A 17,083-nucleotide genomic window follows, 5' to 3' on the forward strand; every position below is an offset into this window, starting at 1 on the left:
GTCTCTCCTCATAAGTCCGATCTCTAAGTTCCGGTGCCATCTTAGTTGCCACTCTCTGCACTCTTTCCAGCTTCCTTATGTTCTTCTTTTCGTGAGGAGACCAGACCACTGCTGCATACTCCAACCTTGGCCTTATCATTGTAACTATTATTTTCTTCACCATCTCCTCATCTAAGTACACAAATGCTGTCCCTATGTTCCACAGCAAATTCAGAGTTTGTCCCTTTTGTGTGTGTGTGTGTGTGTGTGTGTGTGTGTGTGTGTGTGTGTGTGTGTGTGTGTGTGTGTGTTTGTGTGTGCATGTGTGTGTGTGTGTGTGTAATTCACCATGGCCTGATTATGAGTTGAACTCGCAATCGCCAGCAAGCAATCTCCCAACAAGAGCAAGCTCATTATAGTCGATCTATGGGTATTGTCAGGACCTCACACACCACACATCCCATCCCCCTTGCTGAAGGGGGGACAGTAACCACTCCTTGTCAGCGGAGAGATTCCGGCCTGAGCAGGGCTCAAACCACCGCCTGTCAGGCCGTGAAGCCTGGCAGCGCAGCATTCTAACCGATTGAGCTACGTTGGGTATGTATTTACCTAGTTGTGACACATGGGAAAAGAGCTACGCTCGCACCGTTCCGTCTCCATATCCACTCTTATCCAATTTTTCCTTAAAATCATGAATGTTTCTCGCACAAACCACCTCCTCCTCAAGTCTATTCCATAGCTCAGTGCTTCTGTTTGGGAAGCTAAACTTTTTCACGTCTCTCCTACACATGGTCGCCCTCAACTTCTTTCCATGTCCTCTCATTCTCTCTCGTGTGTGTGTGTGTATTTACCTAGTTGTAATATACAGGAAAGGAGTTAAGCTCATACTGTCCTGTCTCTATATCTACTAATGGTTGAGAATCCTCTATCTGAAATTTCAAAATCCGAAAGTTTTTTTAATGCTGACATAAAGAGGCACAAATGGAAAATTCCAGAGTGATGGGAAGGTTCTACCATGAACAGCTGTTGTATGCTGCTCAGGGTTGTCAGGTCTGTGGTATACCTGCCCAATTGGGCGGGTAAACCTACTGGTGCGTCGACACCTTGGGCATAAAAACATCTGCCCGCCAATCAGGTTTTGGGCGGCTTTTGAGATGGGATTGGGCGGGAACACAGTCCACGACCTGGCAACTCTGGTGCTGCTATGCGTTAGTTTGTTGTCAGAAGTTGTCACAGTAACACCTTTGCTCATTACTCATTGTGATTACCAGGTGTTGTGGGCTCTGTGGTGTAAAGGTATTGTTGAAAATGTCAAAAGAGCCTGCTTATTCCGAAATCCAAAAAAATCCGAAATCTGCAACACTTTCAGTCCCAGGGATTTCGCATAAGGGATTCTCAACCTGTATTACCTAAATGTGTGTGCGTGTATGCTTGTCCATGTGTGTGTGTGTGTGTGTGTGTGTGCACGTAAGATAGTGACTCAAAGTTCAATAGAAAAAAATCACAAAAGTGCAAAGAACTTGCTTGTAAAAAATAAAGAGTATTACAAAAACAAGTTAAATACAAGAACTCATGACTAGAAAAATATCATATAATCTACAAGGCTTATTCGTCATTTCAAACTTAAAATATCCACAACATTCTATATTTACAGTGCCTCTCTAATACTGCAAAAATAACACAGCTTCACATAAACATCTTTATGAAAGATGCAGACTATATCTTTATGTGCATGATCATTCATAATCTGGAATATCTGCTGCATCATTATGAAAAAAGATGAAACTTTCTTACATACAGGCCAATAAACAATACTTGCATTGTTCTTTTATGCATATATGCAGTGATGGGATTCAGCCAGTTCGCACCGGTTCGCAAGAACCTGTTCTTGGAATTTCTTTAATCCCGAGAACCGGTTGTTACTGTTAGCTTAAATCAGGGGTTCTCAATTTTTCTCCCATGAACACCTTTTACTTAAAACTTATTTTGGTAAATCCCTCACTGAGAGAACCTGTTTTTAAAAAAATTGAATCCCACCACTGCATATATGGTAAATAAAAAATGTCTGGGTTCTGCAATGACAACTATGAATCACACTGAAGGAGCTAACAATAACAATAATAAGAATAATTACTATGATTATCATTATGATAACAATAATAACAACAATAATAATAATAATAATAATAATAATAATAATAATAATTAGAAAACAATAACATTATAAATACCAAATATTATTACTTTCATTATGATCATTATAACATTACTAATGGTAAATAATATCAAATATTACCAAACCAGGAACTTCCTTCTCACTACACTGTCAACCCCTTTTTTCTACTTAGTCTCTGTTCTCATAACAATTAACAATTTCTATATAATAAATACTGTAATCTTTCACTTCAGGGTAGATTAAAGTATTTAAATATACTTATATAGCATTATAAATTTCTACAAAACTTAAAAGGACAGAAGTTTCACAGAAAATATCACACAGCGCTCATTCATCAATACAACTCATGGTAAAGTTCCTAAGTATCAGGCATTCAAGCAGTAGATGCACAGACACTGATGCAAAAAGTAGACAAATGGGAAGAATGGCAAAGCAGCTGTAAGAAGCCAGCATGAGCAAGCATATCACTACTATACATACATACAATGTTATTCAAAAAGAGAGACAGGGCAGGCGAGATTCATGTGGAATGGAGAGAGGCAAGTATAGAAGAAACAGTGAAATACAGTTCACCTTCGCTATAACTAACCATTTGGAGGGAAGAGAGTGACGTTATGTCCGAAAATCCATTATATCCAAGGGATCCAAACTTTTGGTATTATAATGAACTTTGTTCATTACATGAGCTGAAACTTCGATACTTTCAACCATTTCCATATATAACAAAGCTTGTTCAGAATATATATGATGAAAGTTTGTATACTTACAGACATACAGTTGTCACAAATCCTACACCCATACAGGGAAATTAAAACAATAATTACACATTAGACAATGTTACACTGACCGACGCATGTGTACATGCTTGGCAAACCCACCACTGAACATAACCCCACAATTACCGAACTTGTTTGGTAAATCTCCCCACATACCAGAAAGGCAAAATAGTTTGTTAAAGTCAAAATTCGCTATATCACGGTCAGTAAAAGAGAGGGTTTACTGGAAGAAATAAAGGAAGAAGGACACAATTGCTGGAAGGAGGGAAGAAAGAAAGATAGGAAGGAGTAAGGGAAGTACAGAGGTGGTGAGACAGTTAAAGGAGAAATGGAAAAGAAGATGGAGGAAGGAGGGAGAAAAAAACAAAAAAAAAAAAAAAAAAAGTGGCTAGAAGTAAGATAAACATTACAACAAAACCATAAAGAATTACAAGTTTACCAAAAAGAAAGGAATGATGAAATATATTATTTTACTAACCTTAAACATGGCAAGGCATTCAGTGTAAAATGCAAAGTATAAAAATAGACATAATGTGCTGCAAGACTGCTGGCAGCATTCATGTCTGAGCCCTATGGCCCAAACTGTCAAGGCTCAGCTAGTCTAGTACTTAGGAACCTTACTGCAGGTGCTATTTATTTAAAAACAGAAATCTTTAGCTCATGAGATGACTGACACCAAACTTTTTAAGAGAACTACGCCTTAAAACGCAGAGATTGCAGTATATTTCCCAAATATAATAATTGAGCCTAAAATACTGACATGCTGTTTATGATGCAGAAAAAATTATGTTTAAAATGTATAACTTGGTATCACTAATCTTCAAATCTCCAGGGACGGATTTACAGCTTCTCTGATCTAAATGTTGCTACCAATGATAAGATTTTACCAGTTATAGAACACAGCCTAAGTTAAGAGAATTAATTTCTAATACTTACGAAAACTAGTGTGGTAAAGTTCCTTATGTAAGATTCGCTTCATTCTATGAAAAAAAAAAAAAAAAAAAAAAAAAAAAAGTTGGCCTACCTTCTTTTGATCTATGTGACATCGAGCTACCCAGACCTTCAATAAAAGTCACCCACTGCACTATAACACAGTTGAGAAATAATGGGCACCTTGGCTAAAGTGGCATATTATTCTTCTGTGAAATCTTTTAGCTTTATAATGATAAAACAGTGAGTGCTAATTTTTTTTTCTTTCTTCTGACATAAGTAAGACTGACGAGTATCTATGATTACTGCACAAAATGATGACACAAGATGTCTTCATCTTTACCTGATCAGTGTATGGAGGTCTCAAAGATGTTAGCTTACACCGAACTTGCAACAAATGCACATCTGCTCTCTAAGTATGGGCTTCTTTCTCCCCTCTTATGCACTTGCCCCTTACACTTTGGCTTGGTAAAATTTGTTAAAGTATTTAGTATGAAATATAGGTCACTTATGGTAATATAGTTATCCCATTAATCTATTAGTTAATTAATCAATCTTCACAACTTTGTTCAACAGTCAAGCCATATCTTGCATAATAAGAACAGTGGCTGAGTGGTCAGTGTGTGGGCACGGTGTCCTGGAGGATCCAAGTTCAAGGCCTGCCCACCGCTATAAGCTGACAATTTTCAGTCATTGATGAGTGGCATAAAACTACCTACATGCTGTCCTGAAGACCACCTATCAACCCAAACTCTAGCAAAACTCTCTGCAGTGGAGTAAAGGTGAGTTCTGGGGGGCAGCATGAGCCAATCAAGATGGCGCCACAATAAACACTTGCCTGCACCACGAATAGGCTGGGGCAGACCAGCAGGCCCTATCAAGATAGCCACCGGTGCAACAGGCTGAACATAAAAAAAAGTAATACTATAGTATCTGTGTTCCTAACACAGACAAACATTTGCAGACTTGAATAGCATGATAATGCCTTTTTTTTTTTTATGTTACATTTGATTATTGTTTCCTGTTTTTGCTTAGGAGCTCCAGAAGGCAGTTATACTAGCAGAGGAGCATGCCCAATGCATGCCATTATGCAAAGACCTTCCCTTGAAGTCTGTCAGTCTGAATCTCTTGCATCTGTATCCCAAGAGGTTCAGCTATACATATCAACAATTACTTACAGCAGAAGCAATCACATATATAGCAAGATCCATTTTCTTTTCTTGGACCCTTGTCAGAAAACTTATATGAAATCATCTCTGTTCAGTGAAGAGAATTTACATACTCATTCTGACATTTTTTTACAAATGATACATAGAACAAATGCAGACTGTCAGTGTAACCTGGTTCTGAAAGTGTGAAAAGTTTTGGCTCACATCAGATGAGAATAAACCAAAGGTAAAGTTGGGAGCATATTGTTAAGCTGTGTGTGGCTATGGTGCTCACCATCATCTCATTGGCCCTTGAGCCTGTGGTGGGTGAGAACCCATTACCCTAGAACACAGGGCAAGTGCAGCATCTGAGTTACCACAGTTTATTTTCCCCAGGTTTCCCCAGGTACCCATTTATTGACCAGCCCAAAAGGGAGAATGAACAGCTGGGTGGGCTGCCCATTGACTGCCCAGCCCGGGATTTGAACTCAGGCCTGCAGATTTGTAGCTTGGCATGCTAACCAATTCACCACAGAGGTCCATCTAATTAAAGTTTATCCTACTTGTTAAGTTGCCTTCTATGAAAAGTGAGTATGAACCAGGGTAAGGTAGTGGGGATGAAGACAATATGCCCCCATGAATATACCAATATTAACGGTATGATTAAACTCATTTAAGGTTAAATTACTGACAACAATATTACAAAAATATACATTCCTAATACATTAGTGGAATTTTTTGCTGTGGTGTGGAAAGAAATGAGAAATAAAATAAATAAATTAGAATAATCATAATTTGATTTTGGAGGCAAGGGTTAAGTGGACCTATTAAAAAGTAGTAAGTAAGGCATACTGTCATGGGAGCCTTACTTACCATTCACATTATTTGTACAAAGATTTGAGAAATCATAATAATGCAAACATACTTAAGGAGGCAAAATTAATATTTCTTTCCTCTGAACCACATCTAATAAAATATAGGAAAAACTTGCAGTAATAATTTGATCATAATGAGATACATAAAAATGCCGAAGATTTGAAGCTTTTACTCTAGATTAAGGTCAGGAAGATTGCCAGTGCTAGCAAGATCATGGACATGAAAAATCACTGAGATGAGGTGATCCCTACCATGCTAGTGGAGCCCTGAATGTGTGTGGAAATATGAATCAAAAGCATAACATTTAGTTTGCATGACACCAGTACCCCAACACAAGGCCTTTTCCATTGGCCTAAGTTTCAGTCTGATATTAGTGTACTTCATCCTACTCTGGATAATTTAATCTTTCCACCTGGTTCTCTGAATGCTCTCACCTACCATTTCTGAATTGCTGTGCTGTTATTTTGGTTGTTAATCTGTTATCAGTTCTAAAATCTGTTATCAGTTCTATGCATGATATGACCTGCAAAAGTCCATTCCTTGTTCTCAATCATCAGAATATATTCAATCTTTGTTCGTTCCTTAATCCATGATGCTCTCTTCATAGATATCCATGTTATACCCTGAATTTTTTCCCCATTCCACTTTGTATGATGATCATGCTTTGCTGACTCAGATCAGCCATCATGAGAAGAAAAAGCCTCCTTCCCTGGCACTATACTAACCAACACAAAAAATAATTGTCTGGCAACCTATAGTGGCAGCCCGTCTTATCTCTCCCTCCTCAGTGCGCCCTACTGAGGCTCCTATCATGAATTTTTGGTCCTTTTTAAAATATAGGACAAAGCAAAGTATCTACTGTAGATCTGATTTTAAAAAATCTAAAAAATACAGTCATACCCCACTTTACGTCATTGATTCCAAAAGCAGTGCTGCAACCTGTTTTTGGCGTAAACTGGATATAACATCTTAAAAATGCCTTAAAATGACTTCGGTAATGAGGCGGCGATGGCGAGGTCATGGAGGTGAGGTGGATAGGACAGCAGTGCTTGTAAACAAAGCAAAGTATGAGGCATGCCATGCGTGTTGGGAAGGTCAAAGTCAGGTGAGTAAGTTGCTTCTGGTGCTAACAAATCTTAACTATTGATGAATTTGAAAATTAGTTTCACTATTCCCTGCATGTCTATATGATCAATAAGTAAAATCAACCACTGAGTGACCGAATCCTCTTGCCCTAAGCAATGAGGGTTTACGAGTGGCTCAGCCTCTAGTCTAGGCTAATGCATACTTGTCAGTGGCCTTACATATGTTATTGTGTTTATTCTACATTTTCATTGCTTGTTTCTCTGTTTTTTTCTCTGACTGACTTGTCTCATGCCCTTTTATATTCAAGCATTGGCTATGATGATGAGTGGTGTAAAGTCAGATATCATGGCATTTGATGAACAAAAATTTCCTCTAAAACAGTGGCATAAAGTTGAGTTTGACGTATGTAAAAATGACATAAAGCAGGGTATTACCGTATAGCATTACCTCATAGACAACATAACAGTGGATCCCAACTGGCTGTATGCTGTAACTTCATTACCATGAAGTGGAATTATGTTATCTGAAGTGCTGTAATTCCAAAGAAACTGCTTTCTCAGTTTAAGGGAATAGATTGTCATTACTATTATTAAAATTTAAATTTCCTATAAGCTTCTTCAACCATGCAGACTATCAGAGTAGCAGGATCAGATATGCTGCACTTTAAGGGTTAAATCAAGTTTGAACATATAAAGTGATTAATTATTGATTTTGTTGCTTAGTATATATTAAAAGGTTCTTACCTAACCTACACCTTGAAGACACAATGAACTCTAGCTTTCATCAAGGTGACATACTGCCTCCTAACAAATAAGGCATTATTGTCGCTGGGTGTGAGAGCCGCCTGTCTGTTTGTACTGTCAAAAGGTGGGCTATGTACACTGTACGGCTCAGCTTAGCTCTCTAACCAGGCAATGAGATGCTTGTCAGTTTATATATATGTACTAGTATGTACCTTTACAGAGTAGTAAAGATTAAAGAAAAAAAAAAAAAAAAAATCTGAGCATACCTGTCTATACATGTATCTATATACTGGTACACATAACAATGCAAGCAAAAATATAGTCAAATGTACAGCCAGAAACTCTTGTTAATAAAGCAGATTGACTAGCCTAAAGAGCACATTAGTAGTGCTAAACTAAATACTGGGAGACCAGGCACATAGGAGACAAAGGTTCAACTCATCAACTATAAGGAAAAAAATGTTGAGAAAATACCAATAAGAAACTTCTCATTGGGTGAGTATGTCTAAGATAAAAAATTAGCTTGGATGTTTACATATAATACAAAAAATAACCTAACTTTGTAACAATGTAAAATAAATTACCCTTATTTTGTGCTCCAAAGTATCACACTCAATTCATTTTCTGCTGTAGTAAATACCCTGCAGGCTACTCAATTATTCTCTACGTAATACGATATTTTGAATAACTAAGAATGGTTACTGAATATCCAGGTACACGTACTTGTTTTTAAATACCGGGTAACTCTTTGTGAATAACATCATACATAAATGATCCACAAATGTATACACCAAGAGTTTTAACCCCATAAAAACTATCTATACCCTTCAAGATTTAAACTTTTGCTTTTCTGTTTTAATAAATATTTCATAACACAATTAAAGCTGTCTTACACTGCCCACACCCTTGAGTTGGCATGATACAGCTCACAGTTCACAGCACACAGTAAAATAACTGGCAGTGTGCTTTGTGACCAATTTACAACAGAAAAAATAGGTTATAACCAAATACTATTAAGAGATAGATTATTGTTCAGTAAGTTTCTAATGATCTACATTTATTATTCAAAGCAAATGGGTATGTATGTATGTATGTATGAATGACCTGCTGGAACCCGTTACATGTTATTTAGCTCAATTTATTGATGGATGAGTCAACTAAAGCACACCAGTATTCAACATCACATTTGTAGTTATTAGTTTTACCTCCACTGGCTTATGGTAATGGTGATCAACAAGCTTGTAAGGGGGTAGAGGTTAATAATACTTAACATCACATTTTTCTACCTCCCTTGGGTGTTGATGGTGGAGGCAGGGAAGAGTAATTAGCCTGTAAGAGGGCGAAGGTCTACCCTGACTCTCTCGTTGATGCTTCCCATGCTGATGCTGGGAAAGAATCCACCACGGGGAAGCTCCACCTCACGTCGACCAATCATCTGGCCATTCCTCGTAAAGAACACCTAAAGCACAAAGATACCACTTGTAACATAATTGCAGATAGCTATTTGTATAATATATATATATATATATATATATATATATATATATATATATATATATATATATATATATATATATATATATATATATATATATATATATATATATATATATATATATATATTTATATATCAGATTGAGAATCCTTTATCTGAAATTCAAAATTCCAAAAACCTCCAAAATCCAATTTTTTTTTATATGGAGGCTGTCAGGGTCAAGCACATATGACCCTCCAAGGAGCAACCACAGACCCTTGTCGGATGACAGCTCATGAAGGGGAGGGGAGAATGCCGATAGACCGACTATCAGCTGATGTCAACCTAGCCAACCAAGTCGGTCTTTCGAAGAGGATTAGCATGTCTCTTTGTAGAAGTCGAAGACGTGAGCCTGAATTCCCTTTGTTCGCCTCAAGACGAGAGTGCTCAAAGCGGAAAACAATGGGAATAGAGTCTCAGTTAAAGTTGCCACCTAGAGCTTAAAAAAAAAAAAAAAAAAAAAAAAAAGGAACGCAACATCCCATTCTCCAATACAGAACGAATCCATATTTTAAGGCACGGGTGGGCAACCCTGAAATTTCTCTAGCCTGCCACGAATGACAGCCGTTGCCCGCTGCTTGTGAAGACAGGAGGAAGGGAGGAGGGACGTTACGACTTGTATTTTACACATACAGTAAACCCTCTCGAAACCGGGTTAATAGAGCCACGGGGGCACCCGGTTATGGGAAAAACCCGGATATGGTGTAGGTTAAGTCTACGGACCTGAAAACCCAGCTTTCAAGCATGGCCTGCCATAAAGGCAACAACAGAGTACTGCATAGGTGCTTCTGTCCATACTTATAATATGGTACGCCCCATGGCTTTGTAGCAGTCAGTCTGCACCAGGGAGTTTAATGTGTGCGATTGACGTGCTCCGGGCGCTGAGAAAAGGGTTCGAGCAGCGTTGTCACGGTTAGCACTCGCGGCAATCTCTCCCTGGCTTATCGCAGTCCTGCTGCACCTTGGGGGGATCTGTTACTTGGGATTCGGCAATTAGGCACGACAGCCTCATTCGCTAACCCATTGCTGGGGTGCCTAGCCCCGTGTTCACAGGCAGCAGCTAATGTTCCCCTGCCTGGCCAATCACAGCAGCGGGGCCTGGACCCAACCCAGAAAAGCCCAGGTATTTGTGGCAGCTTAACCGCCCAAGTCTGCACCATCGTGTTTACCACGTAGGCTTTCTAGCAGACCCAGCGCTGACACAAGAAACTTTTTATGGGTCCAGTTTTACAAAACTGGAAGGCCAACGCTCTGTGCTGTTCTAAGGTGCACACCCATGGATTTATCACTGCGTAGCTGCGTTAGCAACCTCGTGGCTACGAGCACTGTGGGCTTTACCACCTGGGTCAACCAGAAGGCATACTGGAGCGATACCTGAAGTGGTCCAGGCCGGCAACGGGCATCAAGTGCTCAAAGCAGGCTTCTATATGGACGCCCGGGCAGGCACCCCAGGGCACTACCCTTTTAAGCCAGGCAATGAGCCCAAAGGCCCACAGACACCGGGCAAGTACGCCAGGCAGCCCCACTCTGAGTGTGAGTGGGGAGGATAACCAAGGAGTCAATGACAACCTGGCGCATCCGCGCGTGCGGTGATCTGTGGCTGTTTAGTTACACTTTGTTGCCCTTGCGAGCCAGGGGGGGTGGGTACCCCTTGCACAGTGCATCCAGCGGGCCCACGGGGAGGCCAGCCACAAGAAGTAACCATGATTTACTGCCAGCCCGCACCTCCAGATCAGGCTGGCCCATGGGACTCCCGAACCCCTGCGGGCCCCTTTACTTGCCTTACACCGTAAGCATGATAAAATCCTTCTTTCACGTGTCGGACCGGGGGCGGTACTTATCTGCATTTCTTATTCCGCCCTCACTCCCACAGGAGTGCTAGTGGACCCGCACGCCTTCTCAACGGGGACGGAGCCCTACTCACCTAGTCCAGTCTGGATTTAGGCAGTCATCAAGGCTTATGCTAGGGTTCACACTGTGTTTCATTTTTTTTTTTTTTTTACGTCTACGCCTAAAGCGCTGGTAGGCTTGCTTGAGGGGCCTGGATGGTAGTCGGCCCCAGCCCGTATTGGCGCAGGCAGGTGTTTATAGTGGCGCCATCTTCTTAAACAGTCCTTTGACACTCCCGCCATTTAAACCTGCACTGCCTTGACTCTCATCACTTCGATATGGTCTGCAGCGCTTGGCAAGGACGTTTACTTGCCAGTTGTACTGCGAAGCACACAGCTTTCCTGCGAACCTTCGCACCAGGACGTCAATATCATTGCTGTGTGCAAGCTGGGGCGTGCCTTACGGGTGCGGTACGCCACCCGGACAGAGCTTAGAGGCATCGCGAGGGCAATTTGAATGACTTTAGGTGGCGCGCAACAATTTTTTATTATTTTTTGGAAAAAAATCAAATATTTTTTAAAACTCCCGGATACGGGCGAGGTCGGATACGGTGCACTTGGATAACTGAGGGTTTACTGTATTTCAGGACGACCCTTGACAAACATAATTTTATGGACTGGTTTTGTGGTTCACCGAAAAATGCGCTCACTACAGTTTTAAAATACTAAATTTTATCTGCTTAAGCATCCAGACAGCCAAATATGGAACAAATGGCATACATAAAGTTAGGTTTGGTTAGTTTAAATTTATTTGTCATGTAGTGTGGGGTGGAGGAAATACGTAACACTGCGCAGGATGGGGCATGGCGGCAGCGGTCCACTATATGTGGGTCAGTGTTGTGAGAAATACCTCCTCGCAGAAATAAGCCACTCTGCTGTTCAATATGCATGCACACTAGGGAAATACATGGCAGGAAAAACATTAATTTGTCTGGTTTGTTCTAGCTTGTCTATTTGTGATATTTGTGAGCAGTGAGTGAAATATAGAAACAGTATGCAAGTTGAGCCTCTCTGCAAGCTATTTTGCGGTTGTGGTGGCAGGTGGCGGTGGGTGCACAGCAGGAAATTGAAAAGTCAATCATTTAGTGATTTCCAGAGAAAAATACCATCTCCATAATAAACAGCATCATATTTTGTCCAGAAATAAGCAATCAGTGTCTCGAAATTAGTAGGCTACCTTATCGTGAATAATCCCTTACTTCAGTTTTCATTTTATTTAGATTCAAATAAAAATATTCCGAAATCAGAAAAAATCCAAAATCCGCAACACTTTTGGTCCCAGGAATTTTGGATAAGGGATTCTCAACCTGTATAAGAACAAACATCTCTTACCTGGACTTTTCCTCCTATGTGCTGTCTACGAGAAGGTTCAAGGGAATCCTCCTCTTCTTCCTCATCCTCATCTTCATCTTCCTCATCTTCAGAGTCAGTGGTAACAATATGGTTCTGATGGTGGTGATGGTGGTGACGGTGATGACGGTGAGGATACAGAGGAGAGATGGCAGGTAGCGCTGGCTGTTGGTACTGTAGAAGGTGTTCCAGCAGGTCATCACACTCTAAAGGCTCTGGGCTCTCTTCCTCCATACTCCCTCCTTCACTGGAAGGCATTAATACTCTCATACATCTATTATTTCTAGATTGATTCTGATATTTCTAGTTTTAAGTTTCCTCATAAAGTAAAGCATTAGTATTTTACCTATCATAGTTGCACACATAATCTCTTGGAAATATGATGCCACACCCCATGATGTCTCCTTTATGGCACCGTGGTCCAAACAGTGAGCCCATGGAGCTCCCAGTAAATACTCTTCCATCATCTGCATGGTATGCGATGCTCCCCCTATTCCAGCCTGGGTGTCGGTTTTTAGGGTATTCCTGTGTGTATTACTGGCATGAGAGATAGTCAAGGAAGTGTTCATTACAACCTTCAATCGTTATACACTAAAATAGATGATCGAGACCTCAGTGAGGATACCTCTCATTGATTGAGAAGCAGAAGCATTAAGTCTTTTCTGAGGTCTTCAAAAGTAGAGTAAGCCAATGAGAAGCATCTACTTTTTTTTAGATCAGTAGCAGCAAATGACATGCTGTAGGATGTGAGTACTACCAGTGATAGCTTTAAATGAACGTTATAGTGAAAGAGGTTTCTGTATTACACCATACAGACATGGGAGAATGATTGTATGATAAGAATGATAAAATGAAAATCCTTGCAAGAAGAAAGATAGTCAGATGGTTGTACTACTACTACTACCACTGCTATTACTACTACAACTAAAAAAAAGAGTAAAAAAAAAAAAGTCTCAATCAAGTAATCACATAAAGCTCACTACATTTTTGCTTCTACCAAATGTCTTCCCTAATGGTTTTGAAATAAAGCTCAGAGTTTGAACCTCATATCCTTTTTAAATACCACACTTTCTGGAATATAAGGTGAACAATGTACAATAAGGCAATCTCCACAATTTCCCTTCAAAATGTGGGCCTAAATATATAGTCTCTGCATATAACTAATCTTAATTTTAAGCCCAAACATACCTTCTTTGTGAGTCCTATTGTAATGTAGCCTGAGCGTCCTGGGTCAACTATCTCCATCTCAAAGTAATGACAAGTTGTGTTGAGGGGAACACGAGCCTGGGCAAGACCCACATCCACAAGGCTCTTTCCTCTGCCACAGTACTCCAGCACCTTAAAATGTATTTACAGCAATATACTATACTCCAATACAGGCATAATATAAATATCTCAAGGATTAAAAACAATAGCCTATTTCTTCCATAATTTTGCTTCTATAATAGAAAACTGCAAGCAGTAATTGTAAAAGTTTAGCACATTTTCCAAAACTCAATGGGAAAAAATAAGTAAATATGGTGAGTAGAACTCAGAAAATAACATTAAATGTTTATACATCTTTTATACACCTTTTTTCCCTATTATTTATCTAAAAGCACCATCGTATTCAGGAGAATTTTATGCACACAAAAAAGTTTTATTCTAAAATTGGTTCCATAATGGGAACCAATTTTAGATTTTTTTTTTTTTTGTATAAAATTCTCCTGAATACAATGGTACTTTTAGATTTTTGACAGACTGCAATATAAGAGCGGACAAGGAAGTATTTATAATAAGCATCAAATATTATTCTCTCACTTTTACTCACTATAATTGCTTTATTATTTTACCCATCCTCCCAGAACCCTAGTAATTGGGGCTCTGAATGTGCGTGGTTGTGGAATGAGTGTGAGTAAAAGAGAAGAGATAGGTAGCTTACTTGTGTGAAGAAAGATGGATGTGCTATAGTCTATTGATTTTAACTTGAGCCCTTGGGTGCGACTCAGGATTCCCTTCAGTCTCTCTTCTCTCTCTCTCTCTCTCTCATCTCTCTCCTCTCTCTCTCTCTCTCTCTCCTCTCTCTCTCTCTCTCTCTCTCCTCTCTCTCTCTCTCTCTCTCTCTCTCTCTCTCTCTCTCTCTCTCTCTCTCTCTCTCTCTCTCTCTCTCTCTCTCTCTCTCTCTCTCTCTCTCTCTCTCTCTCTCTCTCTCTCTCTCTCTCTCTCTCTCTCTCTCTCTCTCTCTCTCTCTCTCTCTCTCTCTCTCTCTCTCTCTCTCTCTCTCTCTCTCTCTCTCTCTCTCTCTCTCTCTCTCTCTCTCTCCTCTCTCTCTCTCTCTCTCTCTCTCTCTCTCTCTCTCTCTCTCTCTCTCTCTCTCTCTCTCTCTCTCTCTCTCTCTCTCTCTCTCTCTCTCTCTCTCTCTCTCTCTCTCTCTCTCTCTCTCTCTCTCTCTCTCTCTCTCTCTCTCTCTCTCTCTCTCTCTCTCTCTCTCTCTCTCTCTCTCTCTCTCTCTCTCTCTCTCTCTCTCTCTCTCTCTCTCTCTCTCTCTCTCTCTCTCTCTCTCTCTCTCTCTCTCTCTCTCTCTCTCTCTCTCTCTCTCTCTCTCTCTCTCTCTCTGCATGGCTGCGCAGGGCATGAGAGTGAGATCTACTTGAGTTGTCCATTGTGGCATAACGCTGAATGGTGCAGCCTGGTGCCTGTTGCCAAGGTCTGTCAGGCAGCAACGACGCATGAGCCACGTTGCCAAGTGATATGGAAGGTTTACGGAGTCATTGTCTTTCCCTCTAATCCCAAGCCATTCATAACACCATGCAGTCGTATTATAAATGTATATATATTCCATAAACACATAATGTACAGACTAACAGTGAGACAGATCGCCATGCGCAGGTCATCGCTAGATCTGTAAACAATGGGGGTTTCCCCGGGCCAAGCCACAGGGCTCAAGTTAGAACCGATGGACTGAGTGTAACGAAGCTGAAAGGGAAGGGTGAGGTTAGATTTGGAAGTGTGATGGGGAGAATGGCAGGAGTGGAGAGTGGGCATGGTAGGGAGGGAGTGGCTCTGTTAGTGAGTGAGGAGATGAGTGAGTGTGTGGTGGAGTGGAAGGAAGTTTCCTCTAGGATGATGTGGGTGAAAATGAAGATAGGATGTGAGACATGGGTGTTTGTGAATGTGTATGGTCCAGGTAGTGAGAGAACTGACCAAGAGAGAGAAGAGTTTTGGAGTGAGTTAAATGAATGTGTGGAAAGAATGGGAAGGAATGTCAATGTAGTGGTGATGGGGGATGTGAATGCTAAAGTTGGTGAGGAGCCAGTGGATGGAGTAACGGGAATTATGGTGTACCTGGCAGAAATTAAAATGGAGAGAAAATGCTGCAAGTGTGCATGGAGAGGGAACTGGCAGTGATGAACACATGGTTTATGAAGAAGGATGTGCATAAGTATACATGGGTCAGAGTAGATGGAGGCAGAGTGGTAGATAGAGCACTGATTCCATCACATAGTTGTAAGCAAGAGGATGAGTGGAAGGGTGTCTGATGTAAATGCGTTGAGGGGAGAGAATGGTGGAATGTCTGACCATTATTTGGTGAAAGGAAAGCTGAGAGTGGGTGAGAGATGGAGAAGACGAAGAGTACAAGAAGGTAGAGAAGTGATGAAAGTGAGTAAACTAAATGAGAAAAAGAGTATCAGGTGAAAGTCAGGTTGAGGTGGAATGCAGTAAGTGAGAAAGAGGAGGATGGGGTGGAAGAAGAGTGGCTGATATTTAGGGAAGGAGTTTTAAAGTGCACAAAAGAGGTGTGTGGGATGAGGTGTATGGGGGGAAGCAGGAAGAAAGGGAGTGAGTGGTGGGATGAGGAGATGAGAATGGCAGTGGGGGAGAAGAGGAGAGCATAATTATGAAGAATGGCTGCAAAGAGGAACAGCTGAGGCATATGAGAGGTATAAAAGGAAGAGAGTGGAAGTGAAACGTAAAGTGAGAAGTGCGAAAAGGAAAGCGGATGAGCGGTGGGGCAGAAGTTTATCTGAGGATTTTGAAAGGAATAAGATGTTTTGGAAGGAGGTGAAAAAGGTGCGAGGGTGCGTATCTGGTAGAGAGGAAAAGGTGAAAGGAGCAGATGGGAGGCTGCTGGTAGATGAGAGTGGGGTGAGAAGAAGATGGGCTGAATATCTTAAAGAATTGTTGAATGTGGAAGATAAGAGAGGCAGTGATAGTGGCTGTGGGGGATGCTAGGAGAGTAACTGTGATGGATGAGGAGAATGAAAGGAGCATCACAAGAGAGGAGGTGCAAGTGGCGTTAGGAAAAATGAAAGCGGGAAAAGCCCCAGGGTTGGATGGGTGTCATGGAAAACGTCTGAAAAAAGGTGGAATCGGGATAGTGGAGTGGTTGGTGAGGCTGTTTGACGTGTGTTTCAGAGAGGGGGCCGTCCCCTTGGAGTGGAAGAGTGCATGTGTAGTGCCACTGTATATAGGTAAAGGTGGTAAGTATGAGTACAGTAGTTTTAGGGGTATCAATTTGTTGGGCGTGGTTGGCAAGGTGTATGGGAGAGTATTGATTGATAAGGTCCGATGGGGGACAGAGTGTATGGTTGGTGAGGAGCAGTGTGGGTTTAGAAA

General features: G+C 40.9%; 1 protein-coding gene across 2 annotated transcripts in view; it reads right to left on the bottom strand.

Annotated features, from left to right (window-relative positions):
• Nucleotides 1-247: 247 nt before the first annotated feature.
• The window catches only part of LOC127004354 (SPRY domain-containing protein 3-like), a 30,165-nt gene continuing 13,329 nt past the window's right edge, over nucleotides 248-17,083 (bottom strand). For both annotated transcript variants that reach the window (XM_050871939.1, XM_050871940.1), the window contains exons 7-10: nucleotides 13,676-13,825; nucleotides 12,834-13,012; nucleotides 12,470-12,734; nucleotides 248-9,173 (exon numbers count right to left, since the gene is read on the bottom strand). In XM_050871939.1, the coding sequence (XP_050727896.1) occupies nucleotides 9,039-9,173; nucleotides 12,470-12,734; nucleotides 12,834-13,012; nucleotides 13,676-13,825 (729 nt within the window). In that variant the 3' untranslated portion in view covers nucleotides 248-9,038. The remainder of the gene's footprint in view (nucleotides 9,174-12,469; nucleotides 12,735-12,833; nucleotides 13,013-13,675; nucleotides 13,826-17,083) is intronic.

Source organism: Eriocheir sinensis, chromosome 28 (assembly GCF_024679095.1).
Source record: "Eriocheir sinensis breed Jianghai 21 chromosome 28, ASM2467909v1, whole genome shotgun sequence".
NCBI lineage: Eukaryota > Metazoa > Arthropoda > Malacostraca > Decapoda > Varunidae > Eriocheir > Eriocheir sinensis.